Source organism: Solanum lycopersicum, chromosome 12, assembly GCF_036512215.1.
Source record: "Solanum lycopersicum chromosome 12, SLM_r2.1".
Classification (NCBI taxonomy): domain Eukaryota; kingdom Viridiplantae; phylum Streptophyta; class Magnoliopsida; order Solanales; family Solanaceae; genus Solanum; species Solanum lycopersicum.
This window is the reverse complement of record NC_090811.1, coordinates 57,446,684-57,474,219: the sequence shown is the minus strand read 5'-3', so window position 1 is coordinate 57,474,219 and position 27,536 is coordinate 57,446,684. Positions and strand designations below refer to the sequence as shown.

General features: G+C 31.9%; 3 protein-coding genes across 5 annotated transcripts; 2 read left to right on the top strand and 1 right to left on the bottom strand.

Annotated features, from left to right (window-relative positions):
• The first annotated feature begins 6,839 nt into the window (after positions 1–6,839).
• LOC101263499 (non-structural maintenance of chromosomes element 4 homolog A-like) lies at positions 6,840–9,474 on the top strand. The gene is made up of 7 exons (XM_004252417.5): positions 6,840–6,992; positions 7,083–7,163; positions 7,739–7,994; positions 8,113–8,203; positions 8,480–8,690; positions 8,800–8,891; positions 9,025–9,474. The coding sequence occupies exons 1-7, from the start codon at positions 6,887–6,889 to the stop codon at positions 9,325–9,327; spliced, it is 1,140 nt and encodes a 379-aa protein (XP_004252465.1). The 5' UTR covers positions 6,840–6,886; the 3' UTR covers positions 9,328–9,474.
• A 38-nt stretch (positions 9,475–9,512) lies between these two features.
• NXD1 (Protein NEOXANTHIN-DEFICIENT 1) lies at positions 9,513–13,268 on the bottom strand. The gene is made up of 10 exons (NM_001329094.1): positions 13,039–13,268; positions 12,876–12,959; positions 12,746–12,809; positions 12,512–12,558; positions 11,388–11,442; positions 11,117–11,155; positions 10,612–10,777; positions 10,245–10,308; positions 10,104–10,160; positions 9,513–9,939 (listed from the first exon to the last, which is right to left on the bottom strand). The coding sequence occupies exons 1-10, from the start codon at positions 13,104–13,106 to the stop codon at positions 9,696–9,698; spliced, it is 888 nt and encodes a 295-aa protein (NP_001316023.1). The 5' UTR covers positions 13,107–13,268; the 3' UTR covers positions 9,513–9,695.
• Positions 13,269–20,418: 7,150 nt separating this feature from the next.
• Positions 20,419–25,866, top strand: LOC101248274 (glutamine synthetase cytosolic isozyme-like). 3 transcript variants are annotated; one of them, XM_004252229.5, is made up of 13 exons: positions 20,419–20,626; positions 21,744–21,855; positions 22,519–22,558; positions 23,427–23,530; positions 23,628–23,676; positions 23,795–23,901; positions 24,150–24,237; positions 24,350–24,478; positions 24,775–24,849; positions 24,938–24,991; positions 25,068–25,105; positions 25,177–25,336; positions 25,435–25,866. In XM_004252229.5, the coding sequence occupies exons 2-13, from the start codon at positions 21,773–21,775 to the stop codon at positions 25,585–25,587; spliced, it is 1,080 nt and encodes a 359-aa protein (XP_004252277.2). In that variant the 5' UTR covers positions 20,419–20,626; positions 21,744–21,772; the 3' UTR covers positions 25,588–25,866. The 3 variants fall into 3 exon arrangements, with proteins under 3 accessions (XP_004252277.2, XP_010314230.2, XP_010314231.2); XM_010315928.4 differs by having other exon boundaries at positions 21,733–21,855; XM_010315929.4 differs by lacking the exon at positions 24,775–24,849.
• The last annotated feature ends 1,670 nt before the right edge of the window (positions 25,867–27,536 follow it).

The following is a 27,536-nucleotide window of genomic DNA, read 5'->3' as shown; positions in this document are numbered from 1 at the left end:
AATCACTAGAAAAGGTAAAGTGTGTGAGATACACTTGTTATGATGTGACAAAAATAACTAACTAAAAGATGACATGTGTCACTTGACCCCAACAATTATAGATTATTATTTTTATGTTAGAAAGAATGAAAGTCATTTCAAACAAATTTTATATCTATTTTTTAATAAAAATAAATTAAATGACAATCAATTTTACTCAACCCACCCTACCCAACCCCCTATCTTCTTCATCTTCTTCTCATCAATTTTTTTCTCAAACAACAAAAGCCTTCCTAAATGCTGATTTGATTTTTTTAAAAAAAATATTTTGCATTCCTAATATGTCAGAGAGAAAGATATTTAAAGAGATTGATACAATAGTGATGAAGAAGTTTGTCAATGGTTACTCATCCGGAAATCAATTGCAAAGAAAAATCGAAAGGATCCAAATTAATTTTATTAAAAATTATTTTTCATTCCTAATACGTGATAGAGAAAGATATTCAAAACGTGTGATGAATAAAGAAAGTTTGTCAATGGTTAATCATCTTAAAAAATCAATAGTAAGGAGAAATCAATAGAATCTAAATTAATTTAGCAAATTATTTGATATTGTTTTTGATAAGTTAAGTGGATTTACAATTTTATTTGAATTGTAATATTTATTCTAAGGTGACAGAGAATGGAGATGAAATGTCGACTTACTTTTTTATCCCAATGTTCAAAAATCTACTTTCTCTATTTTTCTTGTAAATTTAATTACTTGATTCAAATTTTTTTTTATGAATGTTGAAAAGAAATAGAAAAGAAAAATTAAAAAAATGGAGATTCTTTAGTTGTGTTTGAAAATTTAAATTTGGGAAAGAAGATGACTTGAAGGGGGGTGCTCTTTCTTCTTTGACTTAAGAATATTATTTTTTAAAAATTTTAAAAATTATCTTAATTTATTTAAATGCCAAGTGAATAAAAGAATAAAAAGTGTAAGTTTTTTTGAAAAAATAAAAATAAAACAACATTCAAAAACTTTCACGCGTCCATAGGAAGTGAAAAAACACTTTTTTGCCATATCAACCTTTTGTGTTTAATGGGTACAGTTTTTAAATAATTTAAGTGCTCAATAGGTAGTAGTATTAGTTACGGTGTCTAAATGAAATATGCAGATAACTTTAAGGGTCGTGTATGACTTAAGCCTAATTCTAAACATACATGCATACATACATACATACTTACATATATATATATATATATATATATATATGTATGTATGTATGTGTGTATATATATATATATATTTTTTGATTTTTTGATTTTATTTTTCTAAATTTGAAACTAAATAAAAAAATCAAACAAAGTAAATTAAATTTAATTCCACAATCACTAATCTACTCTCTTCTTCTCAAGATATCATCACCATGATCGACAAATTCTCCTAAGCCCAAATACTATTTTGTATTGTTCATTTATAACGAGATCAAATCAAAGTAATTGTTATAAAGAAATCTTTCAATTCAGTGGGTCTTAATTGTTTGTCTCCAAAAGAAATGGATCTTAGTGTTGATTATGTTATGCCACAATGCAAAAGATCAAAGGGAGTATTGTGGAGAGTTTTTGTTTGCTCGTATTCTTCTAAGGGAAAATTGTATATAATAGCAAACTAATAACCTAAATTAAATAGAATAGCTAGGGTTTGATTTAATTGTGCTCCATAACAAACATTAGCTAAAATTTGCCAGCGTCTCTCTCCCAAAAATCTCGCTCGCCACTCTCCATTCTTGCTCGCCTCTCTCGCTTTATACACAGAAGTGTATAATTCTGTTTCTGTTTTGTATAAAGCGAGAGAAAATTGTATATACACATACAAAAATGTATATCTTCGTGTTATACACTTAATTATACAATTTACAAATATTTTACTTCAAATATTGCAGAGAAAAAGGCCAACGAATTACACAATTGCGAATTATACAATTGCAGTGAAATACAATTTTCTCTAGCTTTATACAACATAAGTGTATATATTGTGTTTCTGTTTTTGTATAAAGCGAGAAAAACATATATCTTCTTGCTATACACTTATAATTATGCAATATACATACATTTTAATTCGATTCAACTGTATGCAAAATAAATTATACAATTGCAGCGAAATAGGCCAGCGAATTATACAATTTAGGCCAGCGAATTATACAGTTTTATGTTTGCTATCGAGCGCAATTATGCAAAGTTTGCTATAACATACAAATATGAATTTTTTATTTTCTATATGTGAAAGTTACCCCTTCTTCTAAAGCTTTCTTTAGTTACTGTGACGTGGATGTGGTAATACTGATATTACTTTGATATATCCCTTGAAACATGTGTATCAAATGACGTATCAAAGTAGCGAATTAAATAATGACATTTATATATATATATATATATATATATATATATATATATATATATATATATATATTTGAAAAATATATTATGAATAAAAACTCATTTTAAAACTATTTAATTAACTAAGTACTTTAAAATTACCTTTCAATAAAAAAAAAAGGAAAAAATTTTACACAACATCTTTATTTTTATCCTCCACCATTTTCATCCCTCACCATTTTCACATCTTCTCATCCTCTTACCACAATTACTTTAATGCCTTCTTCTTAAGTTTAAAAATTATTACTACTATCATCTCTTTTTCAAATCTATATAACCAATTTGGGCCACAAGCAAATATCCATAACCTTTTTTTTCTTCAATCATCTACTGCTCGTTTTGAAAGTTTCAAACTACCCAAAAAATACTATCCATGATAAAATCAGATTTATTTATGAATTTACTTGAAATGGGTTCATCAAAATAGAAAAAAGTTAAAAGCTTTGAGAAGTAGAAAATTAGTATTTCAAAAATTGAATCCGAAAACAATTAACTTAAATAGAGAGAGGTGAAATAGACTAACGAACATTTGAGAGATTCGGTAAACATTCTGGTAACAGAACTATGAAAAAAATTAGGTGAAAAATTTGATATCATGAAGAAGATAGATATATTTTTTGGTCCTTTCTTAAATTATTTTTATTGATATATATTATTAATTTAATTTTCCACATCAAGAAATGACAAAGAGGAGAAAGTTGAATATACAATGGTGATAAAAGTGGTGATATATGGTGGAGAAAGTGTGGGAATAAGAGAGAAGGAAGAAAAAGAAATAAAAATTAAAAATCATAAAAATATGTCTTTCACGCGCTCAAAGTAAGCGTAACACACGTAATATGATAACTCAGCGAAAAGTGTCAAAATAACATAAGAGAATCCTATTTAAAGTGTCTTAAGTGAACATCGTCTAGTTGATGTGTCTATGTGAAACTTGGTGCCAAATTCAGGAGGTCACCGATGGGTTTGACCAATTTATTATTTTAAGAGCAATAATTTAAAATTAATCAAATTACATCACCAAGATATACATATTTTTATCTTATTAATGAATTTGATATTTCAAAGAATAATAAAATGAAATTAATTATCTATGTATTTTGAAAATCCTTAGTCACTCCTCAAATTAAGGAAATCAGTTACATCCAATTAATTTAAATAAATAAATTTTGTATCTCAATTTTAAAATTCGACAAATACATATATCTGATGAATTCAGAATCATGATTCAAGCATGAAATATGGTAGAAGAAGTAAACATTTGAAACTATTGGAAACTTTAGTGTTTAAGAGTAGGGGTGGGCATTCAGTTCTTCGGTTCGATTTAAGCAAATTTCAGTTTAATTTTTCGATATTCGGTTTTAGAAAAGTGTGCACCATATTTATGCCAAACTAAGATCGATTCGATTTAGTTCGGTGTTTGTAAATTATTTTTTGGTGTGAATAACAATAAAGTGAAAATATGATAAAGTATTAAGAATTTCATGTGCTTAATAAAAATAAAGAGAAGGTAAATCTGCAACATTTTTTGGTTTATCCCTACATGAATGAATACAGAAGAAAGCAAATATAGGACTCACAATATATGAGAAGGTACATAAATGGAAGCTAACGAGTGTTTGCTAGTTGCCTCAATGAACATAAGCTAACAAGCGTTTGCTACAACAATAGTTCCAGGCTCAATTGTCATTACTCATTATAATGTTCTACCAGTAAAATAATTTTTTATCGTAAAAGGTTAGCTGAAGTAAAAAGTTCAAATGGATCAATATGTAAATATATTGAGTAAAAAATGTATAAGTGTTATTAATTAAGCAATATAATCAAATATTTTCAAATCTATTTAATAAAACTCAATTCTTCCGTGCATCGTAGTTTTGGGACCTTTACACCGAACTCTGAATCAAAGAATTGAAGTTCCGAAAATAAAGAACCAACACTGAACCGAAGAATCAAAATAATTCGATTCGGTTCGATTTTTCTATATTTATACCCACCCCTATTTAAGACCTAAACTAGTGAGATTTATATAGTTTGCCCTAATTATAACACTGGAAGGTAATCTCTATTAGCGCACATAATTGTTTTGTCAGTATAAAAATATTTTATTTGTATACCAATTCAATTTTTATCTCAATTGTATAGAAACTTTAATAATGATCATAAATCATTTCAATCATCATTATTAATAGGACATTAAAAGAAGTATTAATTTTTCTCGAGATTTCTTCATTAATATAAATATAAATTATTGTAATTATTATTTTTTCTATTATAATTTTTCTATTATAATTTTATACAAATTGAGGAATGTAAAGAATATTTTGAAACTTGTGAATTCCAAAGGGATAATGCCCAAGTACCCCCTCAACCTATGTCCGAAATCTCAGAGACACACTTATACTATACTAAGGTCCTATTACCCCCCTGAACTTATTTTATTAATAATTTTTTACCCCTTTTTAGCTTACGTGACACTATCTTGTGGGCCAACGATGTTTGACTTTTTTTTTCGAACTAGTGCCACGTAGGCTAAAAAGGGGTAGAAAATTACACATAAAATAAGTTCAGGGGGGTAATAGGACCTTAGTATAGTATAAGTTGTCTCTGGAATTTCGGGCATAGGTCGAGGGGGTACTTGGGTATTTTTCCAATTCCAAATAATATATACAAAATGTACCAACATCTCATTTAATCATATGATATTTAATATTTTATGTGAAAAATTTTAATTAATAAATTTTTAACATGAAAAAAAAATTAATTTATTAATATAGCATAAAAACAAAGCACAAACATGTAAGTCCCCCATAATAGATAAGAACTTTTATGGAAACTTACATTAAATCCCACTAACTTATGAGCTAGTTACTTAAATATAGTCTAGTTTGCAATATTACATACGTATCTTACAAGATTTTAATGCTTCCAAATACATTCAGATACATGTATCTTGGATACATTGGATCAAATTTAGGTGTAATTTATTCTAGATACATTGTATCCAAATGAATCCATATGTATTTGAAATACATATCAAATCTCGCTCGCCTCTCTCGTCTCTCTCTTGTCTCGCTTACCGTTTTGTCATGTATTTGGTATCCCAGATACATGTGTATCACTATTAACATGTATCTAGGTATATACGAATCTCTCTCGCCTCTCTTCCATCTCGTTCGCTGCTCTCTATGTATCGAGATAATGCACGAGTACCCCCTCAACCTGTGCCCGAAATCTCGAAGACACACTTATAGTATACTAAGGTTCTATTACCCCCCTGAACTTATTTTATTAATAATTTCCATCCCTTTTCGGCCTACATGACACTATCTTGTGGGCTCAACGCTGGTTGACCTTTTTTCAAGCTAGTGCCACGTAGGCTGAAAAAGGTTAGAAAATTACTTAGAAAATAAGTTCGGGGAGGGGGGGGAGAGGATAATAGGACATTAGTATAGTATAAGTGTGTCTCTGGATTTTTCGGCATAGGTTCAGGAGATACTTGTACATTTCCCCCCGTGTATCTATATTCTAGAAGAATACATGCGAATTACTCTAAATACACACACAAAATTGTGTGCCTTTAGATCCCGTCTTTCTTGATTCATAATCAAGACGAAAAGGTCGGATGTACTTGTTCAGGTCAGGTCTACTTTTGGTCATACTTCTCTCTGAAAGATAGAATATTGCTCAAAGAAAGTGATTCATAGTCCCTTTTCGAGACACACATATAGTGTGATTCACATGTGTCTGGATATATATGAGTCTTGCTCGTCTCTCTCCCTATTTTGTGTATCTGGTAAAAAAATGAGTAAGATACGTATAAACTCTTAATTAGAGCTGAGATATATAATATTTGAAAGTATAAGTAATAATAACAGAGCAAAGGACAAAAATCACATAATTTTAAGGTAAAATTACTATTTGTCTCTTATAAGTTTATAATTACAGAAATCATTCAAAACGATACGATAATATAAGCGCTGATACATTAATCTAATGCGCGAGATACTTAATTATTAAGTAAGATACATTACATTTTATACATGATACACTAATCTGATACGCGAGATTCATTAATCTGATGGGATGATACATTAAATTGATGCGTGAAAACGAGAGATTTATAAAAATAATAAGGAACAATGATAATAAGAGAATCTAAATGTGGAGTTCCTCTCATTTTTTTCATTATAATATATATGATAGTGAAATATGTCTAATAGTAAGATAATTTTTTTAACTTTTATAATAGGTAAGGGATATATTTCCTACCCAAAAAAGTAAAAAGAAAAATCAAAACCTAAAATAAAAGGAGCGGTAAATTTCCACAAAATTTACCTTAGTGGTAAAACATTTAAACAAGCGGGAAATCTCCCCCCATTTTACGTAATTGTTCCCAAAATAAACTTCTTGTATTTATTCCCCTATAAATAAAAGACACAATTTTATTGATCATCATCTACTTTGGTAAAAAATTTTTTAAAAAATGGCTGAGAGTACTCAAGAGGAGTTGAACGGTTTCACTGAGCAACCCATATCTCAAGCAAGAGTAGTTCTTTGCAAATACTCTGCTATACAAAACAGTATTTCTGGTAATTTTTGTGGAAAAAAAAATCTCTTTTTTAATGGGCTTTATGTTCTTTTTTTCTTATTTTGTTTTAAAAAAATGATGTATTATACAGAGGAGAAAGATGATATTGGGTGTGTTGATTCGGAGAAGTTCAAGGAAATTATGAATCAAATTGAAAACTCTCATAATGAAGGTATTATATTATGGTGTGATTATGGATGGGTTTCTTGTTCTTCTATCATGAGTATGATGGGATTTAGATGTTAAAGTTTTCATCTTTAAGTTGAATATTTACAAGATTTTGCATATGTTGCTTGAAAGTTTTTATCTTTATGTTGAATAATGAATATTTACAAGATTTTGCCAATGGTGCTTGAAAGTTTTTAAGTAAACTATGTTTTGAGTAAAGTTACATTCTTGTTGAAAATATGGACTTTCTTGAAGAAGTTATTATCTTACTTTTATTACAACAACATACAAGTGTGATATGGGCAGTGGTGTTCAAGATTTTGCAAATGGTGTTCAAAATTTAATATATGTGTGAAAAATAATTTTTGATTTATATATTTCGTATAAATTTCTATATATAAGTATATTATGATTTTTTAATGAAGGTTGTTCAACTGAGAAGCTTTAAAGTCCTAAAGCTAGAGTTTGTACATTTTCCAACTTTAAGGCAGAATCGAACATTCTTGATGAAATTTTGCTTACATACTTATTAGTGATAAAAAAATATTGACTTTATTTATCACTGTGTTTGATTGATAGTCAAAAAGCCAAGAGAGCAAGTTGCAGATGCAGAGGCATTGTTTGATCTCACCAGAACTTTGGTGGCTTCAGTTAGATCACATTCTGCTGATGATGTTACACCTTATATATTCATTTCCTCTTTGCTCGGAGCCTTTGGGCCACGAAGTGCAAAACATCAAAAAGGGCTCTCTCCAAATGAAGATACTGTAGGTTGGAAGAAACTTGGGCTTGCTGTTTCACCAATTTTTAGGAATGGAAGAGGTTGCCACACAATGTAAGTTTTGTTTTGGCAACCCTTTTCTTGATTCATAATGCCTCACTATTTAGTTAGTAGTGCATGGGGGACTTGTTCTTGTATTTTTATGTGCTTTGTTTGTTGCTATATTCTGAAGGATTGGACCCATGAATTGTGAAGTTAAGCAACGTAAGTATACTATACGTAAACCACACACAAAGGTTTACTTGCATGCTCAACCTAAAGAGGTATGATCTTTCTCATATTTTGTGTACTATGCTGTTACTATTGTCAAAGTGTACATGTAAGAGTTGTATGTGTTTTGAATACTGATGCATGAGTGTCTATAGCAAATTCCCTTACTTTATTATGTCCAATTTGGATTCAAAGTATTGTCTTGGAGACATAGTAAGGGAATTTGCTATTGTTGTTTGGGATTGAGGTGAAGTAGTTGTTTATTTACTAAAGCATAAAAATGGCTGCTTGAGTTATATTCAGTGTATGTAATCTGCCTTGTATCACAGCTTGATGATATAGAGGAGAAAACAGATACAGACAGCAACATATCAACTATGTTTCAAATCCTAAGGGAGAAGAAGAGAGTCAAGCTTGAGTATCTCATAGTGAACAGAAAATCTTTTGCGCAAAGCATTGAGAATTTATTTGCACTATCTTTTCTAGTGAAAGATGGACGGGTTGTCATAGACGTCGATGAAAATGGATCTCACTTTCTGTGTAAGATACCTTTCTAAATCTTCCATTTACTGAGCAGTGCAATTTATGTATGTCCCAGTCTTTCTTTCTGTAGTTTGGTTTTTCCTTTCTAATATTCTTCCTTTCTCAGCTCCAAGGAATGGTCCTGATGCCAAATTAGTTAAGTCTGGTGAAGTTAAATACAGCCACTTCGTCTTCAGATTAGATTTTGCTGATTGGGAGGTAGGGAGATACTATGAGCAAGAGTCCAGATTGTTTCTTTGTTACATGAGCAATCGATGAACTTACCATATAATCACATATTACTTTTGCTTCTTGGTCTAACATAATATCCAAATGATCATTGTGCACACAGCTGATGAAGAATGCAGTGCCAGAAGGAGAAGCGCTGATGCCAAACAGGAACATATTGGTGAATCCAGTCTTTACTGAAGCTAATGAACCAAACAGAGACATATTGGTTAATCCAGTCATTACTGAGGCTAATAAGCCAGTTGCGATGGATGATTGTCAACGAATGTTACCAATCACTTGGGTCAAGAAATTGTCAAGGAACCGAGGCAAGGTATTATACAAAGCTTCAGAAGTTGATAGTAACTCCCCTGAAATTGGTGATGCCAGCATTGGCAGTGGCAGCCTGAAGAGGAAGCTGCTATGAGATGTAGCTATAAGTTAAACCTTTAACTCTCCATTGGTTGTGAACATGATTGTATATTTCAATTAGGCTATTTTTGAATGTGTAAAGCAACTGGCTCTGAGACTTTCCATATATTTACTATATTAAGTTCTATCATTAATGCTTTAAGACAATTCTGCTTTATTATCTTGTATAGCAAATAGAGTGCAACAACAAGATCACTGATCAAAATAAGCCTCTGTATGTCATTGTACAAGGTGCAAATGACCAAGTTTTCTGATAGTGACAACAATTGAATGAACAAAAGTAATTTATTTTATAAATGAACATACATATATTAGAAGACCAACAATCTTATGAAGGCGCATGTAAAAGAAAAAAATGACTAGTCAAGTAGTGTCATGGGAACATGCGGTAACTGTAGTAGGAGCTTCAACTCTCATTTTCAGATGATTGAATTCTAAAGCCAAAATGGGCTTCGACAGCATCACAGATATGCTGAAATTTCTCTTGGTCCCTCTGGGCACTCTGCTAACTGATTCCACATTTGAGCTCTGATCTTCAGATGAATTTTCCTTGTCTGCATCTGACTCAGATGGTCCCGAAACTTTTGCTGGTTGCACTGCTCTTACCCTACATATGCAAAGTGAAAAAGCACAAATCACTAGCCCTAACAGCGAGTTCTAATGCCAATTAGGGGCCAAGAAGATGTTTCAGTTCCACTTGCTAAGTGAGCTACAGAATATTAGCAGAGAGACTTATAGCACAATGAATAGATCAGGCTAAGCAGCACAGACCTGCACTCAATCTGGCAAGAGTACTTGAGGAGATCAGAATTGTACTTCGTCCGTCCACTGAAATTTAAAGCAGACTGCTAGTTACAAGTGCAAATTCACTTCACGGGTTAACACCCTAAGGACCAAGATAGAAACAATTACCTGAAGTTTGGTAGTGACATTTTGATAAGTGGACCCATCCATCCCTTAGAATCCTGCTGAGAAGCTGCCAATTCCCATTAACATTTAAAAAACAAGTATGATATTTGGGATGAAGTTTCCAAATAACCTGCTAATGGTCAAACACTCAAACTGCAAGATTTTGCAAAAACTCCCTCCCTTGGTTAGGATATGCAGAACGGGGGAACTGATTGTTTATTCTATTGAGTAAAGGAACTACCTAGTTGGCTAGTTAGACCATGTCCTGAATCACACTCCACAACTATTGCTACAACGGAAGTCGCAGAACAACAACAATTATATTATGAATTTAATCTACCAAGAAATAATGCAGTGTAATCTTATTTACCAGTGGCATTAACATTGATGTTGCAGATACTCATTGCTGTCTGTTTCTTTATTTCAGTCACTTCTACGTCCATGTGATTCTTATAGTTAGAAGATGTCCTCAAGCCAATCCTTCTTAGGAAACTGCTTGATTTACTTTCCGGTTTCTGTGGAAGTGCTGTAATTTTCTGCATGCAGGTCAACAAAGTGAGTTGTAGCTCAGAATATAACACTTCTTTTCTTAAAACATCAGCCGAGTAATTGGATAAATATTGGCTAGAACTACATTTTCAGTTACCTTCAGTATACCTTTAGAAAGGGCATAGTAAAAGCCATGCACATAGCATGTGGAAAAAGGAAATTCATAGCCAACATGACAGAAAAGAGTTTATTTAAGAAGAGAACGGTAATTTGAAAGCATTTTGCGAAAGCTTGACCAGGAGAGTTGAACTGCATGATACTTGATATACAAAATTACAACTCAAATGTTCAACAACAGAAGATCCAATTTACCAACTCAGACGTACCTTCGAAAATCTGGCAACTTGGCTTGGAAGACCTACAACCTGTTACGCAAGAGATATTATTAAGATTATGTCAAAATAATGCAATATACAAAAATTTAATTAGTTATGCAAACTAGATTCCTAGTAAGAACGTGTAGTGGTGCCTATCTTTATCGGTTTTCACGCCCTCATGCTGGAAAATTACTCTTTCAATCAAATGATTAAAGAAGCCATTCTAATTAACACTGAGGTTGGGAGTACAGATGTATATCAGAAAGTGATCTCTACCTACCTTCCGTCCATGAAGGCATGCCTCATCACTGCCCACCAGCACCCTGGCAGCCCATCTATTATTGACAAAAATATATTTGTTAGCATACACACATAGTTTTTGGTTTAACCATTTGGTATCTGAAACAAACTGCCGCAACTAATCTAGATTAGCACATCATAAGGTCGAGAAAGCGGGAAAGCACTCCCTACTAAGAGTACTTTTATTTCCAAGGCTTGAACACGAGAACTCTAGTTAATTAAGGGTAGTGAGATTCATCTCATCCCACTGCTTGGTGATGATACAAATATATACTTTATAATATCTTGTCCCTAGGTATGGATTTTCAAGTTTGTCTTCTGAGATAGAAGGAAACTGAATTATTTAATAGGATAATAAAATGTTGGCAATAAGGTTTACATGGATTATCCCCAAATATATACTTCATATTGTTCAATAATTTACTCATGACAGCTAAATTAGTAGTATCACCAGTTACTATGCGGGGCTTCAATGAAACTACCCCTTCTAAATCACCAGAGAAGGAAAAAAAAGTAGACACAACTGTGTGTTTGGAATAGAGGAAAACATTTTCTCAAAAATGTTTTTCGATTTTCCAATGTTTGGTTGGTCAAATTGTCCGGTAAACATTTTTTCAAAGAAAAACAGGTACCTTAAGAATGAGGAAAATGACTTCCTATATGAAAATAAGGAAATCAAGTTGCATTCCAAGTTATTTTCTCCTCCCCTTCCACCTAATCCCCCAGCCACACCCCTTGACCATCCCACCCCCGCCACTCTCGAACCCCACTCCCCATTCCATCCCCCCTCCATAATATTTTGCTAGATAACATATATTCGCCTTACTTAGCAAACACTAAAAATAAGTAAGAAAACCACTTGTTTTCAAAGAAAACATTTCCTTCATACCAAACACACCCGAGAAGGATCTTAAATTTCAGGACGAGCAAAACAAGCAATAAAAGGAACCCCAAATAATTAAAGAAAGTCATACTGAATCTAAACGACGAGTCCAGGTTGATTTTGTTGGGGCCATATTCCGTTTTCACAACAAGTAGAAATTCCAAAATTATTTCATAATGTATATAACTAGTACTAAGCAAAGGAAGAGTAAAAATACTTACGCACAAGACGTAGGTGGATTCCACACTAATCCTGCAATCACCACAAGCTGAACAACTTGCATTAGAATAATACTTAACTAAAGTAAAAAACAGAATTCTTTAATCAAATCTATCACAATCCTGTACAAATTAAAGCAGGCAGCCTTACAATATAGAATGAAATAATTCAACTTAAAATAATACCAAACAAATCACTTGGTCTACTAAACAAAACTATAATACACAACACGAAACCTCATCGAAAATTCCAGCAGGACTATCATCATAGCTAGCAAGAAAAAACCCACCAAGAGTATATCTGCAAGTAAACTAGTACAAATTAAAACACTAATTGTGTTTCCAAACAAAACCTACAAATGCATACCCAAATGCCTCAACTAGTTTGCACTCTTTAGGAATGAAAGCTCTAGCGTTCTCTGCTTTGACAAGATGAAGTTGGTATAAAGCACTGCAACATTAAAATTATTGGCTGATTAAAATCCACAAGACTTAGATCAATTGTAAAGATAAATGGATACACCACTTGCCTGCCTTTAAAAATCCATGGAGGTTTTCCATAACCCAATGAAGTACAATTTGTGTCTTTCACTTCCATGAACTCCAAAATACCAATTATATAATAGCATATGCCCCTTTGCAATTAGGATGAAGAAAGCAAAGAAAAAGAAGAGCTCTAATACTTGAAGTTATTAAGAAGAAGATGAGGTAAGGCAGGTGAATCCTTTTTCTTGGCCACCAATGTTGGGCCCAAAAATATGAAAGTAGTATCTATTAGCAAGTACTATATACTATATATATACACACATTATACTCCCTCCTTTTAATTTTTTAAAAAGTTATGATCTAAATAAATTCTTAAAGATATTTGTGTAAAATTAAAGTATAATAATTAGGTGACATACTATTGAGATGTGCTAAAAAGAAAGGGTGTCGTAAAATATGAAATGGAGGAAGTATTATACGAAAAGTGAAAAGCTACAAATATAAAGTTAAATTATTATTTTATTTTTATATTAAATTAAAATAAAAAAATAATTAATTAAATAAATAGTAAAATTCTCAAATTTCTATCATCTTTTAAGTAAAACATGTTATAGCAAGTTGAACTTTTTTTACTACTCATAACATTTCGTAATAAATTGAGTTTTTTTTACTATTCATAACATCTTATTATAGATAAATCTTTTTCTACTATTTGATTTGATTAAAATGTTCATAATATTTTCGTCTTGAGTGTTTCCTACGAGCTGACATATTCATCTTAGAAATGATATAATTAACTTCATATAATTGGCGGATGAAGCATTATAGGAGGTTCGACTCAGATTTACAAAGAAAATAGATTAACGTCCGAATTACAAGCTACCAAATGAAATATTGCTAGAAAGCTTCTACAAATTACTAGATGCGGACAACAAGTCTGTGGCAAAAAATGATGTAGTAGATTCATTGATGGGTCATACTTATGATAAAGTTATATGTTATGTTAAACCAACAGGGCTTGACACGCTAAGGTAATTAATAGTGTATCAAGTTATGAAAAAATTTAAAGCAGAGGCCAAAAAGAAAGGGATGAGACATAAGTACCTCATTCAACAATGGCCTGGCCTGAATATATAGCAGCATACTTTAATATAATTACAGTCATATTACCCCTCCCCCCCCCCTCCTTCCCACTCACACCTCAAACTCCATTTTTTCGTATTATAATACACTTTTTGTGCTGATATGACACTTTCAATCAAGTAAGTTGGTTGCGTTTGTATATCATGCACTATCACATGTGTAATATTTTAATTTTTTAAAAATACTTTTTATTTTATTTATCTTGAATTAAAGTTTTTCTTTTCTTTTCATTTTTTCCCTCTTTTTAATCTATTGACTTATTTGTTTATTTTATTTTCTTCGTCTTTTCTTTAGTTTTGATTTCAAATGTATTGTACTTAAAATAAGTTAGTTTTATAAGAATATTAATATACATGAATAAAATCAAATAACACACAAAAAAAATTAAACATTAAAATTAAAAGGACACATTTTTTTAAAAAAAAGCATTATTGTATATTCTTTTAAAAAAGTACAAGTAATTTTTCTAAAACTAATTAAATACGAAAAATAAGAAATTAATGAAAGAGAAAAAGAAGTTAAAAATGAATATTTTACCTAGAAAGAAATGAAAATAATTAAATATATACAAGTTTTTAATGTCAATAATTATGTGTACTAACTAATTGTAAATTGAAAAAGAGACACTAATTTTTTCGTAATTCACTTGCCTTCAAGAGAGTGTGCTCACTCTTTATGCCACATTATCATGTATGTGTATTTATTTCGTTATAAAATAATTTAAGAGGATAATAAAAGATGGCATAGTTGATGATATAGATTATGATTTTGCCCAAATAGTTAAAGGTGAACTTTGGACTTGTCATGATCCTGATCCGTCATAAGTAACACCAACACTAACCTTCCACTAGGAAAACTATTTTCCTAACCCAACAACCCTTAAATAGAGCAATTTACTATAGTATAAGTACTAAGGAAACACTTGAAAGCAAATAAAAATTGAGTTCCCATAAACTTCAAAAATCATCCTAATGATTGCCGAATTCAACCTCTAGGGATTTGAAAGTCATTACTAGAATTCTAAATAGTAAAGAGTGGGATGCGACCTCGAAACTAGAAAACATTAACCTAACGGTCTAAAAAATTGGTTGCCCAAAAAGAGGGGGGAAAAGTATAGAAGAATCCATGGTCGTCTAAAAGAGCAGCTTACCCTTGGATTTGAAGGTCAAACATCTCTCAATTGAGGTCTTGTATCAACTGCCTAAATATGACAAAGCAAGTGCAATATCAGTGCACAATAACTATGTACTAGTAAAATCATACGAATATAAATCTAAACATGAAAGAAAAAATAAGTTTCCACAGATTAGTTATACAGGACAACACATATACCAATAATCACGACATAATACAGCACAACCGCTATAGCGGATGCACAGACGTCCTGCTATAGCGGTGTGCCAGTCGCCATAGTGACTAGCACAGATTGAGAGACTCCTAAACCTCCCCAAAAGCCTCCATTTTGAGATATACATTTGATCTTTGATGTTCTACACTAACCCTTTCATGCCAAGTTCGATTTCGGGAGTTTTACTCACCCGAATTCGATTATAAAAGGCCCTATCGGTTTCTTAATGTCTCAGCTACTAGAAAATATAATTCAAACCTAGACATATTGCCCAAATCATTTCCGAATTGTCTAAAACCTCACATCTTTCAGATTTCATCTAAGATTAGCCTAATCTAACAATTTTAAGTTACAACCTAAAATTTTTTGTAACAATTTCTTTCACTATTGACGTACTCATAACAATCGAGACAAATCATTATATACTTGTAAATGATCAAGGATAAAGGAACGAGGAAGCTTTCTATACTTATATATTATGGAACTCATTATGTGAACAATTATCAATCAGAGAATTTTCATTCAAATTATCAAGATTTCAATCAAGAATCTTAGCGGTGATGTCAAGAAAATCAAGATTGGAACAAAGAGTAGCAAAATACAGGGTGAAGATACATGAACCATGGTAACTGTGACCAAGGCTTCAACCACAAAATTGCAAATTCATATGTCCCATCCCAAGATAGTCACCAAAATGCAAAACAAATCATCTCAATGTACATAAGAAAAATGTATCTAAGGGTGACAATTTCAGCCCATATAAGTTCAATAAAATTATTTTGTCTATATAAATTAAATGGACCATTCATAATTTCTTTCCTTTTCTTAAATGGGTTAATATGGTCTTCAACCTATTTAAGCTCATATAAATATGAATAAAATGGGTTAACATAAAAATTCATATTCAGCCCATATAAGAGAAATGAAACATTTTCTTTTTGTTTTTGGAAAATAGAAAAAATTTAGGGGTCGATTGATGGAAGGTGAGGACGGGGGCCGGTGGGGTGGGGGGTGCCTAGGGGAGGGGTAGTTTTTCTTTTTTGAAAAATAGATTTTTCTTTTGTTTTTGGGAGAAAAATATTTTTAGGGTAGTGGAAGGTTGTGGGGGTGGAGTGGGGGTAATTTTTTTTTTTTTGAAAAATATATTTTCTTAATTCTATTTTTGGGAAATAATTTTTTTTTAGAGGTAGGTTGGTGGCAGGGTGGAAGGGGGTGGGGTAGGCGTAATTTTTTTTTTTGAAAAAATAAATCTTTTTGTTTTTGAAATTTTTTTAGGCGTAGGTTGGTGGAAGGTGGAAGGTGGGTGGAGAGGGGGGGGGGAGGGGGATGCTCGGAAGAGGGAGTAAATTTTTGTTTCATTTTTTAAAAAAATAAATGTTTTTTTTAAGAAAAAAAATAAGGGATAGATTGGTGAAAGGTTGGGGAATGGGTTCCTCGGTGGTGGGGATTGTCTATGGGGAGGGGTAATTTTTTGTTTGAAAAACATATTATTTAAAAGGAAAAGAGCCTAAAATACCTTCGAAGTATTGAAAATGGTATACAATTACCCCCATCCACCTATTGGCCCCCAAATACCCTTCACATCCACCTTCGGGTCCAAATTTAACCCTTCATTAACGGACCAAAATTAAAAATAATTAAATAATAATTTTTAATTACGTGGCACTCAACCATGGTTGTAATTTAATTATTTAAAATAATTTTAAACCCACCCCACTTGACCCAATTTTTTAAAAAAACCATCTAATTAAAAATCCTAAACCTTATTCCTCCAATTTTCACAATTTCCATCGACTCCATTGTCTTCATCATCTTCTTCATCGACTCCAAGTTGCAAGATGATTCAATTACTCGTATCTGTTTGTTGGATACTGTGACAATTCTTATTTCCTTGGGACTTGGTAACAACTCTTCTCTTGCTAACCATGCAGAGAATGGGAAGTGTAGAATTAGGGTTAGCTTTACCATTCAAGATTAATATACAACATTCTTCTGCCATTAAGGTAAAACGAGTACATTTTGAAGTTCTTTAGAAAAAGAATCAACCAAAATTACCTATGGTCAAGTTCTAGTAGATAGACATTAACTTCTCAGTTTTAGGTTGTTTAAAGGTACAAGCACTATTACAGCTGATGAGTCACTGGGTCTATGTGGGCAAAACTCAATAGCCATTATGTTATCGACGATGATAAATGATTTCATTATCCAAATTGATTTCAGGTGTGACACTTACTTACAATTGACCATGTACCCTTGCTGGTTAATGGTCCAATTTTCACAACTTCCATCGACTCCAAGTTGCAGGATGATGAAGAAGAAGAAGACAATGGAGTCGATGGAAGTTGTGAAAATTGGAGGAATAAGGTTTTAGGATATTTTAATTAGATGAGTTTTTTTAAATTAGGTCAAGTGGGGTGGGTTTAGTTAAAATGGGTGGGTTTAAAATTATTTTAAATAATTAAATTACAACCAATGGTTGAGTGCCATGTAAATAAAAATTATTATTTAATTATTTTTAATTTTGGTCCGTTAATGAAGGGGTAAATTTGGACCCAAAGATGGATATGAAGGGTATTTGGGGGCCAATAGGCGGATGGGGGTAATTGTGTACCATTTTCAATACTTCGAGGGTATTTTAGGCCCTTTTTTGTTATTTAAATGGGTTAGAACCATTTTGTCCAAACCATATTTGACTAAATTCAATACATAATTGTTCCCTGTAACTTGGCTTCGAATCACATTTATATCCTTCAACTTTAGATGTGCACAAATAGACACTTAAACTTGTATAAAAATGAACAAATAGACACACATGTCCTATATGTCATTTTTTGTCCTACGTGTATTGTGCCATGTAGGACTCATGTGTTTATTTATTTAAAAGTTGGATAGTTAAAGTGTATGTTTGTGTACTATGAAAGTTGGAGGTCAAAGTTAAAATTTGAAGCCAAGTTTAGGATCCAATATATGGATTATGTCATTTATATTTGTCTATATTATATTTGGATGGATTGCAATCCAAACCATTTTTCTTAAATCATATTCAACCCATCCAAATCTGATCTAATCCAACCATTTGCCATCCCAATGATATCTATAGAAAGCAACATGCAATATAAACATACAGTAACTATATAGTACTATTACTTACTATGAACAACATGGTAAATTCTCATTCCTACTCTTATCAACCAAATTCACGAGGCCCAATTGACACATAACTAATCCAAAAATTAAATTAAGAGGAGAAAATATATAAAAATATCTTTCAACTTGATTGGATAATTTATTTTAGTATTTAAATTAAATGAATATTTAAATATTTCTTTTTAATATTTTTAAAGTGATTAAAACACCTCTCGAGAAATAATGTGATAAAAAGAGTGAATGCAACCTTCTGAAAGTACGTGAAATTAAAAGAAAAAAAAATTAAATTTATAACACATGACCTTTTCATATTGTCCTATATATAAAAATTATTTGAATAGTTTTATATATATATATATATATATATATTGAATCTCTAAAATATGTAAATTTTCTTAACAAGAAATAAATGAAATTAGTGGGTGTCTTTTTTAATTTTTTCGTTTCATTTTGTTGTTTTCTGCAATACACATCTTTCTTTGTTGAAACATCTCCTTCTCCATCTTCATCCCCATCTCTATCTATTATTTTTATTTTACTACTCTTTTACTAATGTAAAATTTAATATTAAAGTCATTTTATTGATGTCAAATTCACTTTGTATTATTGGTGTCGATTTCGACAAATGTAAACATCTTTAAATTTTCAGTGATCCATTTTGAATTCTAGATCAATTCAAGCATTTCTCATAATTTTTTTTATTTAACTTTCTTATACAATCTTCATTTCTTATTTGAGTTGTCAAGAAAATATTGAAAATATCCATTCTCTAAGTGGATAAATTCGTCGGGAAGATTCGAAAAAGATAATATAAATATTTTACAGTGAATTTTCTTCTTTAAAGTGACTTAAAAAATTGTTGAATAACGAAGAAGAAAAAAATATTGGAAGTTGAAATAATGATGAACCACCAGGAAGAAGAAACAAAGATGGAATATGCATTTATAAATTAATTAATTGATATAATTAATTATTAAAAATATTTAAAAAATTATGAATAAATAAAAATAAAATAAAAATTAACGCATGGTGTCTATATGATTATGAGATGGTGTTTACGTAACTACGATATGACTAGTGACAATGGTACTATAGTCTCGGATGAAAACAGATCACCCCAAAAATATTTAAAAGGTATCTAAATGGTCATATAATTTAAATACTAAAATATATTAACCGCTTAACTTTATAGAATTTTTATATATTTTTTCTAAAGAAGTAATGTGAGTCGGTGCATGGCTATCGCAAGTTGCAACACAAACAAAAATTAATATTATTATTTTCATCAGATGAACATATGAAGGGGACTCATTATTTATATTCATCAGTTAGATTTTCTTATATATGTAATTATTAAGTATTCTATATATCATAAATAACTTTATTTTTTTTAAATATACATCATTAAATTGATAACATATAATCTACTTATAATTATTAATTATTACTTTTATTTTGATAATATAGATGTCAATTGAAACAATTTAATTATTCATTAGCTTGATTATTATCATATAACATATTTCAATATTATTTAAAGATATTTTTAACAGCATGAAAGTCATCGAAAAATAATTAAAAAGAGTAAACTAAAAAGTGACTTGCCCACACATTGGGATGCGAGTGGACACATGCAACCACATAACATAACACCTCAGCACTCCCTTTTGATGTATTCGTGTAGTTACTACACACGTATGCATAACACATATTTTTTAATTTAAATTTAATATCATTACAAAATTTGAAATTAATAAAATTAAAATTCTATTTGATCCTTTTCAATAAAAAAATATATAAAATCTCTCTCCATTTTTGTTTTCTACAAACTCGTCACACATTAATTCAGATGAGAGCAACCAAAATTCATGTGAAAACACATTTTAAATATATATTATAAGTTGAAGAAGAGAAATTAAGAATATATCACTTGTAACATATGGGTTGTGGTTTTGGCTGTTTATAAAGAGTTCAAATTAGCTTCTTATAATAAGGTCTATCTCTTTCCCCATATATTGCAATTTTTGTTAGCTTCAATTTTATTAATTAGGTATATTTATGTTTTTTCTTGTAATGCAATTAGTTTCCACTAATTTTTTTTTTGAGATTTACTGCACAGTAGGAAGTTGGGCTTTGATTTGAGTTGTGTTTTGTAGCTTGACTCAATTATTTTGTAACATACTATGTTTTGCCCCCTATAATTTTTGTTCTTGATTTTAATTGATGCCACTACATCTAACAATTTCCACCTTTTCTTCTATAGTGATTTGGATGGTCTTATAACCAGAAATTTTCACCAAGAGTTTAAAATATGAAGAAGTAATTAAGTACATAAAGAATTTGAACATTATCTCAAAAATAGTTTTAAATATGAAGAAGTAATTAAGTACATAAAGAATTTGAACATTATCTTAAAAATAGTTTTAAGCGATAATAGATATGAACATTAACAAAAGAGTGTTAAATTCGTTACTTGTCATTTGATTTTATGTAGCTCATAGACTTAAAAAACATTTATGTGTTTAATTATCTCTAGGGTTTTTAATGGTTATGACTAAAAATTTAAAATCAAACTGTAATCTGAACTAAACCAATTAAAAAATTTGATTGATTTAGTTTGGATATAAATTTTGAAAAATCAATATTATTTGGTTTGGTTTTGATTTAATTTTTTTAAAAAAAAAATTGGCATCCAAATATCTCTCACGCACTTCAATTGCGTGGTGTGTCACAAAAGACAAAAGGTGTACAAAATTATCAAAAAAAAAGTTCAAGGAAAATAAGGTCTAGTTTAGTTAAGGTGTTTCTCTGAGATTTTAGTCATAGTCAGGGGTACTAGTGCATTTTTCCATTTTCATAAATAATATATAAATATTTTGTTAAATTTTAATTAATTTACTTAAGTCTGGCTGTATAATGACTTTGAACTTCGGTATTGCTTAATTGAATTCACATTAGCTTTTCTATTATATTGTTCATGTAGTAGGTGTCTATTTCTATCGAGATGTGTATTCTCTTAACATACTTATTACTTTCAAATCGAAACAATCGAACCGAAATGACATTCATTACTCAATTCATATGGCTGAATCGACAATAGCTTTTCTATAGATTTTTTGCTTGAAAGTGAGTTAAGAAACATGTCACTCTTGGATCTTGTCAACCTGGATCTCTCTGAATGCCACGAGACAAACAAAAGTAGAATCATTGCTGAATATATATGGTTAGTTTCAGATATTTGTTTTCCATTTTGATTCTCTACAGTTTATCATTGCATGCTTTATGTTCTTTTCCTTATTGCTTTCTTTATTGGTGTTTCTTGTTACAAGTTTTGATCATTTTATATAATATTGACTTATTATTTCACATTAAATACTCCATTCGTTTAAAAAAGAATGATCTATTTTGACTTGGAACGAAATTTAAGAAAAGAATAAAGATTTTTTAATATTGTGGATCTAAATTGAAGTTATATCAAATGTATCAAAATGTCCTTTAATCTTGTGGTCTTAAACATGCCACGTTGAAAGTTAAATTGAAGTGTTACCAAAAAAGAAAATGGGTCATTTTTTTAAACAAACTAAAAAGGAAATATGGTCATTTTTTTTAAACGGAGGGAGTAATACTTTGTGTAACCGGTAATGTGTAGTTTTATGACTTTATCATATCACTACATAAAAAATGATGTTAATTAGTGGCAATAGATCAATTGCCACTAAATATGTACTTTTAGCAACAATTAACGACATTAAATCTAATAAAACTTAACTTATGCCGATAAAACTTTAACACTTTTTATTTATGTGTTTATTTGTTACCGCTAAGAGTTGCTTATGTCATATTGTACTAAGAATTATTTTCTTGTTCTGGAATGTGCATTTATCAGGATTGATGGATCTGATATGAACCTGAGAAGCAAAGGAAGGGTAATTCATATCTTCCTTTTCCTTTTTCAATATTTTTATGGCAATATATACATGTATGTTTGTTTGATGTAGAAACAAACTTGGGCCTAACTCACGCCTCTAAAAGCACAAGTTTATTTAAGTCCAACTTCAATTCCGCATTCAGCGGATTTGTGACACACAAGATCATAAGCAATAGTTAATGGCAGAGCTAGAATTTTTACTAAGGAGATTCAAAATCTAAAGAAGTGAACACACAAACTAGCAGAAGGGGGTTGGGGGTTCGACATCTAGCATACATACATAAAAAAAAGTATTACTCATATGTATATAATATAATAAATTTCCGCTGAAAGGGGTCAAGTGGGATTCACCATTGATAACAATCTCGCTCGCTTGATACCAACAACATCGTTAGTCATAACTGTATTCACCCCTGTTGAGTTTCGGCCACCACTAGTGATACACAGACCACCATTCTGAGCGTTGACCCTATCTGTCGAACGATTGGCTCTTATGTCATGTAACAACCTTGGGCCTTTAGGGCTGTGAGTTAGGCTCAATGTAGTTACAAATTTTATGATAAAAAATGGTGTATTATGTTTTCTCGGTATTATAATCTTTAAGGGGTATTGACATCTAGGGTGTGTTCGGTACGAAGAATAATGTGTCCTGTTAAAAAAAATGTTTTTAAGGAAATTCAATGGCTTTCTTATGCTTTTTTGGGATGAAGATAAGGTGTGTTGAAGAACATGGAGGATACAATAAAATGTAGAATGCCAACCCTCTTTCTTAAAAAATCACCGTCCTCATTTTTCTGGATAAATTTTTTCAAAAATTTGATCAACCTAACACACCCCTAATTGTGATTTCGATCTGTGGATGACAGACCCTGCATGGTCCTGTTACTAGTCCTTCTCAAATTCCAAATTGGAACTATGATGGTTCGAGTACTGGCCAAGCTCCTGGTGAAGATAGTGAAGTCATCTTATAGTATGTAATCACTTGTTTGTTCACATTCCCGTTTCTATTTTCGAAGTTTCAAATTTCCATGTTTAGCATTCCTTATGTTTATTTTTTGTTTATAAAGTCCCCAGGCAATTTACAAGGACCCATTCAGGGGAGGAAATCATATTCTTGTAAGTTCTCTGTCTATTTCTTTTTTGACAAGGTCGGGGGTAAGGTTGAGCCTCCCCGGACCCCACTTTTGTGGGATTACACCGAATATGTTGAAGGAATGGACATTTTGATTTTTAGGTCATGTGTGATGCTTATACTCCAGCTGGAGAGCCCATCCCAACAAACAAAAGGTTTAATGCTGTAAAGATATTTAGCCACCCTGAAGTCCTGGCTGAGGTACCTTGGTAAGTTTAGGAATCATGGACTATGTTAGTGAAAAAGAGTCGTTGTCCTATGCTAGTGCACTTCCGTGCAATAGTTTGACTAAAGCTTATCCTTTTACGGTACTAGTTTCAGGGACATTCTATAAATTACTTTACTAATACTATTGTCGTTGACCGTTAACTAACTTTTCGAAGAATGCAGTTGATTTGTTTGTGTGTATGTTGTCTTCGAATTCATTCTCGAGAACTTCCATTATTTTCTATGATAGGTTTGGTATAGAGCAGGAGTACACTTTGTTGCAGAAAAATCTGAATTGGCCCCTTGGTTGGCCAATTGGAGGATATCGTGGACCTCAGGTAGTGATACGAAGCTTTTCATGAAGTTCCTTTGTCCAGTTAATGTCTTGGTTTGTAAACAAATATCTGTTTGGGAAGATAATACTTTTCTTCTGCCCTGTATTGGTAACAGGGACCATACTTCTGTGGTGTTGGTGCAGAAAAAGCCTTTGGCCGGGATATTGTCAACTCACACTACAAAGCGTGTCTATATGTTGGTGTCAACATTGGTGGAATCAATGCAGAAGTTATGGCAGGCCAGGTAAAACTAAGAAGAAAAGAATAACTTTCGTGTGAATTTACGTAATGTAGTAAGGGGAGGATATTATAGGGAAGCATTGAATGGATATGAGCCGGATGAGAGGAAACTCTCATGATTCATGTCCGGCTCGGGGGGCATGGTATCGTTGTACTGGCATTAAGCCTGCAATGTTATTTGGTTCAACTCAGTTGAGAATACGGTTAAATAACAAAATGTGGTCTCTCTAACAACTCAAGTCTTTAGATGGTTATATCGGGTAGTGCACTTATGTTCTTAGTATTTTTGTTTTGATTTAGTGGGAATTTCAAGTTGGACCAACAGTAGGCATTTCTCCTTGTGATGACCTTTGGGTAGCGCGTTACATTCTAGTGGTAATTAATTATCTTTCACCTTCAAGCTAAAGCTAATAGAAAACTTAAAAGACCCGACCTTACGTTTCCTTGTTTGTGGTTTGAACAGAGGATTGCAGAAGCAGCTGGTGTAATTGTTTCTTTTGATCCGAAACCTGTTGAGGTAAGGTTCTGTTTAAAGGAGTTCAATCTTTTACATAAATATGTCATATTATATCTTAGCATTCGTCTCGTGGCAGGGTGATTGCAATGGTACTGGTGCTCATACAAATTACAGGTACATCTCCCGTTGACACATACGTCCATCATCTCATATGTTGGCAATTAACATATCGTTGTTGTGATTAGTACCAAGTCTATGAGGGCCGATGGAGGACTAGAAGTAATAAACAAAGCCATTGAGAAGCTAGGCAAGAGGCACAAGGAACATATTGTTGTTTATGGTGTTGGCAATGAACGTCGTCTTACAGGAGAACATGAAACAGCTGATATTAACACCTTCAATTTTGTAACAACACTTCTGACCTAAGACAAGTTCTGTTTATTAATCGATCAATCGATGTAGATATTGTTAGTAATATTATTTGTTATCGATAATTTGCATAGGGAATTGCTGATCGCGGAGCATCGATTAGGATTGGAAGGGAGATGGAAAAAGCTGGAAAAGGATACTTGGAGGATAGAAGGCCCTTTTCAAACATGGATCCTTATATGGTAACGTTTATGATTGCAGAAACAACCATCCTGTGGAAACCATGACACTTCTATGATTGCCTTCTTGCATATGAATGAAAATTAACAAAAAGGATAGCACAAAGGTGAATTTTATGCAGATTTGATCGAACTTTAATATAATATTGTTAGCCGCTAGCCAGGTTGTACATCACACCCCTTGAGGTGCGATTCTTTTTTGGCCGATGCTAACATGGGATACTTTGTGTAGTAGGTTTTTTTTTTACATAATCTTGAGGTCTACGTAAATAGCTACTACTCTTTGTATTAGGTCAATTTTCTAATAAAATATTCTCTTTGTTTAAATTTGTTCGTTCTATTTTGTTTGATATAAGTTTAAGAAAGTAAATACGTTTTTTGAATTTTGTGATTTAAATGAAAAATACATCATACCAAAAATATTTGAGTATTTATGTTCTTTAATAAGTGGAGAAATTTGAGATTAAAGAGTTACCAAAAGAGAGAAATTAATTTTTTTTAGGGATTGTTTAGTTGGAAATATGTTATCTCGAGATTAGTTATCCTGAGTTAGTTATTCTAGTTATTCTGAGATAATTTATTCATAATGTATGGGATAAGTTGTCCTAAACATGAAACCCAAACAAGATATAGAAATTTTATTCGATCACTATTTTTTTATCCCATCACTATTTATTTTAGGCATAATACATAATAATGCCCTTTAACTTGGCTTCGAATCAGATTTATGTCTTGTAACTTTGGGTGTGCACAAGTAGACACTTGTATAAAGTTGAACAAATACACACACATATCTTACATGTCATTTTTTGTCCTACGTGGTGTCCTACGTGTATTTTGTTATGTAGAATTTAAGTGTTTATTTATTTAAAAGTTGAAAAATTAAAGTGTATATTTGTGCATTATAAAAGTTGAAGGTCAAAGTTAAAATTTAAAGCTAAATTTAGAGTTCAATATATGTATTTTGCCTATCCCTTTTAATAACAGATAGTATTAAATAAATAGTATTAAATAATATTAGTATTTACTGTGTACTAATCCTTAGGATTAGTACTCCTTAATCCTAAAACCTATTAGGATTAGTACTCCTTCCTATATCTCCTATATATATCTTCCATGTATTCCCTTATTAGGTTAACACTTCAATACAATCAATATTTCTTCATGGTATCAAGAGCCAGAAAACCTAGATCTTCTTTTCTCTAGGTTTTTCTCTCTCTTTAGGGCACCGATCGTTCCCTCTCTTCTCTTGGGCGGCGGCAGCCATGACAACCGAGGTGGATCCTCTCGATTCACTTCCTTCTGGCGTTAAACTCCTTCTCAGGCATCTTCATGCCTTGATTCCCGAAAAATTATCAGACATAAATTACCTTACATGGAAAATCACCGTTCTTACAGCCCTTGAGGCCAATTACCTTCTCAAATACGTCGATGGAAGTACAGAACCGTCACCGGCAGTCATCACCGCCACGGATAAATCAGAAAAAACCAATCCGGCCCATGCCGCTTGGAAAGCCGTGGATGGCCAGATCCGATCATGTTTGATTGCGGTCATCTCTCCCATTGTTCAGAAATACGTCTGATTCTACATAACTGCTTCAGCCCTGTGAGAGGCCCTCGCAACACGCTATGCATCAATTTCCCACTCTCATATTTTTCAATTGCGTGATCGTCTCCATACAATTACCAAAGGCACGAAAACTATGGCGGAGTATTTAGACGAGGTCTCCACCATCATCACAACCCTCGACACCGTGAACGAAATCATTCCCGAAAAAGATCTCGTCATGTGCGTCGTTTGGGGGCTCCCATCAGCTTACTCCTCCATTAAACAGGCGGTTCGCATCAGTCCAACGCCCGTTGACCTGGCTACTCTCTCCTCGTGGCTAAAAAGTGAAGAAATCAACATGAATCTGGAGAGCAAACTTCTTCTCCGAGAAGCCGCTGTTATGGAGCCGGCCACCACCCTCACCGCAAGCAAGAACTATCGCGGGGGG